Genomic DNA, 6000 nt, shown 5'->3' on the forward strand with positions numbered 1-6000 from the left:
ATGGTACAGCCTTCCTACATGGGGATGTAAGGATGGGGGGGGGGGGGGGGGGGGGGGGGCGCAGTGGAGAGCTCTCCCTTCATTGTTGCTCCCAGAAGTATTGCTGGCAAAAAACAATCAGCAGGGAAAGTAAAATCAGGCATCAGCAAAGTTCCTCTGAGCAAAGAACTCACACAACCTGAGAAAATGACATCATCTCCGATAGGCCTCTCAATTTATCTACTACTTGAGGAATTCAGTCACATTGACAAATAACATGTTAACTCCTTACTGAAGTGACAGATTCAGAGAGACAAAGAAAACCCACAAGGTAATGCACACATTTAGAACAACAGAAGTCTATCAATCACACTGGGGTTTTTTTCATTCCTGGATTTTTTTCCCCTTCACTGCATAGGAAACTACTGATGTTGTTAGCACAAAATAGTATTTACATTATGTGCTATGCCTTGATAAATAAGATTCAGATGTCCACATACATTCAATAAATCTATCTAAAACAACATAGTTCACTGTTTGCTCCTTCCACCAACTATAAATCCACTGTGATTCCACAGTCACACCTACATGCCTGAATGGCTTACATAAGAACAGGTTCAAACATTGCCCATTTTCCCCAAAGAAAAATTCTGACTCTGAAATTAAATTAACAGCTTTCCCTCAGGGCTGCCTGGTATTCCAAGTTCTTCCTTCACTCAGTGATAGCAGAAAACTTCAAGAACAGGGTTACACAATCATCACCTCCAATCAGCTCTAACTGAAGGATGACACGAGACAGAACGAGAAACTAGTACTCCAATTAATACAGACAGGAAAAAACAAGATTGTGGGAGCAGCATCATTATTGGTAAAGCTCCAGCAAAACCCTCAGGTTGTGGCATGTTGGCACCTACTACCTCTGAGGTAGAGTATAACTACTCAATGCAAGAATACAAGCGAGGGAATGAACTGGTGGTGAATACTGAACAGTTCTGGCCCTTTTTTACCTAGGTGTTCACATTGAAACTTTAAGAACTGATTAATATGGGACTCCACTGAGCCTCTCAAGAGAAGCCTGAATCAACCCTTCTGGGAAACCAATCTGTATTCCTAACATGCAGTCTTATGTATACTTCAGCAGGACCTTCCTAAAATAGGACAACTACAAAATAAACGCAGACTTCCCACACGAAACAGTTGCCCCTTTTGAGCGATTTACCCAGGGTCACTTGGAAAACCTCTCCCATTCATGTCCACAATGCCATTTCCTGCTCCATACATTTAAAAGACTACACAAAAAGCTGGTACACACCTGTATCCCCATGGAAGCAGCTGTCCTGATGACATCTCCCAGAAGGCAAATCTCCATCACTTGGCCAGATCTGTCCTGTTTTTCGTACACCCACAATAGTAGCCTCAGACACAATGACCTGCTGCTGCCTGTGCCGTTTTTGAGACTGGGGGGTTGGTGGACTGCTACTGTCAAAGGACTGCTGAGAGTTCTGGGAGGGAGAACGGCTCTTATCCCGATACATGCGGTAAGTGGTGGGGCTGGGGGAGACATGGCTGGACTGCCCTGAGGAGAAGTCTTCCTCACTGGAGGTAAGGTTCTCATTAGAGCTACAATCGGGAGTATATCCTCCTCCAATATCTTCAAAACTCCTGGGGGAGTAAGATCTCCTGGGCCACGTGAGATGTTTTTCCTGGTCAGTTGTGCCCTGATTTCGCAGAATAGGTCCTTTCCCTTCTCCTTCCCCCATCATTCCACCAACATAGATACTCTGATAGGGTTGAAAGTCCATGGGCTGCCAAGGTGAGCGGTTGCTGCCATTTGCATTAATCAGATTATCTTTGAGAAACCTAGGGTTCAGTTCAGCATCCTCATATTCTCCATCATAGCCAAAGCTGCTCTCTGAGGACCTTCCCCTGTAAGCAGGCCTCTGGAACTCACTGAAGCTGGGTACCATGTTAGAAGGCAGGGAGTGCAAAGACTTTTTACGTTCCATTTGCATGGCTTGGCTACCAAGGGAGCTTATTTTATCAGAAACATCTTTATCGTTGACCTTTACCAGACCCTTCTCATGATGATACTCCATGTTTACGTAAAAGGGCTTTTCAACAACATCCTTGTTATCTCCAGAAGAATGTGAATTAACCTTTTTAATCCTCTCAAAATTGGACCTTAGGGCTGCCACACTGGTGCTGTTCCCTCTCTCCTTAGAAACAGGTTCAAACGATCCCTCCTTCTCAGCAGATCCCACTAGCCTGCGCGTGGAAGCCGATCTGTGTTTTGAAGGAGAGCCATCTGTATCACAGCGATTCTCCATATCTTCTACAACTCTCTTCAGTTTCTCTTCACCATAGTACTTACACCTGTCCTGCTCTCCCTCTCCATGATGGGGGCTGTCCAAAGGTGACAGGTCTGACCCATCGCTCTGGGTAGACAGTTTCCGCAGAGAGGGTATTCTGGGTTTGAACTTTTCCTCCCCATGGTGTGACTTGCTTTTTTCATATTCGTCTTGGTCAGCAGACTGCTGATGATGCGGGTCCTGGATCTGCTGCTCTGCACCCCCTTCAGGCAACTGAGAAACACGTTTAAAACCCCATCTCTGTCTATCATAGCTTTTTTTCTCCTTTGCCAGAAGAGTCTGCAGGTAAATCATGCGGAACCTCTCCTTGTTGACCTCCATCTCCAGTCTCCGGATAGATGCTTTGCACATCTCCAGCTCCTGTTCAATGTCTCCCACAGATTTCAGCTCCATTTTAGGAGGCTCAGAGTCTGCAAATTGTGCTTTCCAAGCCTCCACAAACCCCACAGGGTCCACCATTTTGCATACAGAAGTAAGTGGAGAATAGGGGAAGGAGGCTGGAGATAGGTGGAGAGAATAAACCAACCGGATCTCACATGTAGAAGCAGAAACAGCTCCGGCAGGGTCAACTCAATGCGTCTCTTTCACGGTCCATGCAGGGAAACTGGGAGGCAAACGGCAATCCTCGGCAGCTGCCTCTCCTCCAGCTTTTGCTGGCCCCAGCCCCCCGTACGCTCGCTACTCTCTCCCCGGCATGACTGATCCTTTGCTAGCGAACAACAATGCTCCCAACCCCGGCGATCCCAGAGCACTTCAAAGTGGGTGGACAAAGGAGCAGGCTCGGGGCGGGGGAAGGAAGGTAAATATCGCCCCCCACCCACCCACCTCCAGCCGCCGCCGTCCTGGGCACGGTCCTCAGCGCAGCCACGCTCAGGAGTCCTCCGCTCCGTCCTCCCCTCGCCAGCCCCCGTGTTATGCTTTCTCTTTCTCTCTCCTCCTTTCCCCCTGCCCCTTTCCCTGTCTCCTCCTCCCGGCTATTGTGCTGTCCTCCGGGCGCACACGCTCTCCGGAGCCTCCGCGCAGAGCAGCGAGGCGGCGGCGCGTCCCGTGGCGAGCTCCGCCGCTACCCCTCGGTGCCTGAGCCCCCCGCGGCCCCGCGGGAGCCCCCTCGGCGCGGCGGCTGGCGGCGCGGCAGCGGCTGCCCGCGGCTGCCCATCGCGCGGCCCGGCTCTGGCGGCGGCGCCCCGAATCGCAGCGCTGCGGAAGGGGAGGAGAGGGAAGGAGCCCGGCGCAGCGATTGACACGGCGCTGGGGCCTCTTAAAGGGGCAGCCCGGGCCGGCGGCGGGCGGCCGTGCCCGCCGGAGCCCGCGGAGGCCTCGCCCGGCGCCCTGCCCCGCGGCGCGCTGGGGGCCGGCTGTCGGACGGACAAAGGGCCGAGCCCCGCAAGCCAACCCCGGTACGTTCGCGTCTGCTCACGCCTGCAGCCACAGGCCTGGACGGCACCACAGACAGACGTGACTACACCTAAGCCTGGGCAAGAACGCGTCGTACACACGTCCCTGTGTGCACAGGGAGGTATCCATGCTCGTCCGGGCATCCACGCCCTCATACGTTATGTATAAACGCCAGCACGTCTCTGTACTCTCTCACAGCAACGCTCTCCCCCCAGGCACCGATGCAGCTCACCTTCAAAGGTCATGTTTCTCCCCCACTAATAAGTGCTGTTTAGCAGCAGGCTTGTCATTCACTCAGTCCTCCCTTCCTTGCCGTAAGTGACAAGCTGGATTTCTGAGATGGGCAACTGCTTCTCTGAAATCACCGTAATACCAACACTAAAAGCTGCTTTGTTCAGGCATAAGTCTCACTTTTGTCCTGTATATTATCCTAGCCACAATAACTGACAGTCCCACGCCCCAGCTCTGAGTGAAGGGTGGCAAACGATTTAAATGTTAAAGTCTGGCTGCTGAGTATTGCTCTTTCTGAAATCACAGTATGTGACCTTGTTTAAGCCCTGTATCCTTTCCATGTGCTAATTCAACCTCTGAAAAAGTGGTAACAAATACATCTGAACTTCCATCGTGCCTGCTTGGATGATAGGAAAAAAGTGAGATACATACACCTCATATTCCCTATAAACCTGTTCCTTTCATGTCTGCGGTGAGTATATCTTTTCTGGCACGTTACTAGAAAAGAGGGTGGGATATAGCCCCAACAAGAACTAATAAAATCCCATAAAAACAAAACGCACAAGTTCAGGGGAGTAGCTCTCTTACCTTTGAGATATGTAGTGTTTCATAATCCATTAAACATTTCTTTCACTTCTTGCTTTTTTATATGCCAAATGAAATATTTTTGGGTATTTCGAGACATATAATAAACGACTAATCATGTATTCAAGTTTTACATAGTTCATTCCTCTTGGGTTTTGTTTCCTGGGTTTAACCTCTTTTCCTGCACTTGTTTCCTCATCTTTTAACACGTAACAGGCATTGGCTGACCTGTATGGAAAACAGATTATGATCGAAATCATAATAAAATCTATATGTTTAATAAATACCTCTATAAATCTTTCAAGTAATCTCAGTCTTTCACAGAGATAAAATAAATTGGCTTTTTGCAACTGATACAGTTGGCTATTTGTTTGCCTTAGTACCAGTTTGAACAATAAAATTCTGACATGCGACGTATTTCTAGTTAATAGGAAGTTTAAGACTGTACTGGCATGGTTATAATAATGACAGGTATATTACATCACAGGGATATGTTCTGAATTCATCTGTTACTTTTAACTCAAGTTTCACAGTTCTGATTTTTTGTGTCTAGAGTTTGACAAAGGGTTCACTTTTCTGACATTTGTGCCCTTTCTGGAGGGAGGAAGAATTCTGATAGGTCAGATGAGGGATCTCTGTATGCACGCTTCCCGTGAATAATACTATTCAACAACTGCACCCTCTTCATCTAGTGAGGAACTACATCAGAAATTCCAGTGGGAACTTAAGGGATCTCTGAATTTCTGCTGATGCTTTATGCGTTCAGCGGAGTATGGTTTTAATAGGATACAAAATTTCATGAAGGCTATGGTGGCAGACACCTATCTGTGATTTGAGAACGAGAATCCTGTGATGGGAGGGCTAAACCCTGCGAGCCCGCCCAGCGCGCCGCCGTGGCGTGACCGCGCAGCGCCCCCTGGCGGGGCCAGCACCCACTCTCGGCTCAGCTTGAAAAGCGCCTCTCAGCGCCCACTCGGGAACCGCGGCTTCGGCGGGAGCGGGTAGGTTCGGAGGCTTTGTAAGGGGGGGAGGGGAAAACAAAAAAGAAAAAAAAAAGCGGTAGGACATATGCTGAGCCTTTTTAAAGAAAAATAAACCGTGATTTCTGATTAATCTGTGGCTGAAACTAAGACACTATTTTTGTAGCACAAAACTCTGGTAGAGTTTGAGAAGCCTGGTAAATCTCAAGTGGTCCCATCCAGTCTAAACCATGCTATGAACCCCCCAAAATGGGAACTCTCCTTAGAATTCAGAGAATGGCAATTTCTCGCTGTGAGAACAACCTTCTGGCCAAAGATACAAGGAACTGGTCAAGCATCTCCACTACCAAATGCAGATTCTGCTGTAACTTGAACTTGCCAAACACTTCATTTTAACTGGCATGCTCAGATGTGTTAGAGTGTATAGCATTCACTTGCAGTGCGTTACATTGTACACCCTA

General features: G+C 48.6%; 1 protein-coding gene across 1 annotated transcript in view; it reads right to left on the minus strand.

The window, feature by feature from the left end:
- The window catches only part of BCR (BCR activator of RhoGEF and GTPase), a 101913-nt gene extending 98760 nt beyond the window's left edge, over positions 1 to 3153 (minus strand). The window contains exon 1 of the mRNA XM_005445251.3: positions 1292 to 3153. Within this exon, the coding sequence (XP_005445308.1) occupies positions 1292 to 2807 (1516 nt within the window). The 5' untranslated portion in view covers positions 2808 to 3153. The remainder of the gene's footprint in view (positions 1 to 1291) is intronic.
- Positions 3154 to 6000: the final 2847 nt, after the last annotated feature.

This window comes from Falco cherrug, chromosome 1 (genome assembly GCF_023634085.1).
Source record: "Falco cherrug isolate bFalChe1 chromosome 1, bFalChe1.pri, whole genome shotgun sequence".
In the NCBI taxonomy this organism is placed as follows: Eukaryota; Metazoa; Chordata; class Aves; order Falconiformes; family Falconidae; genus Falco; species Falco cherrug.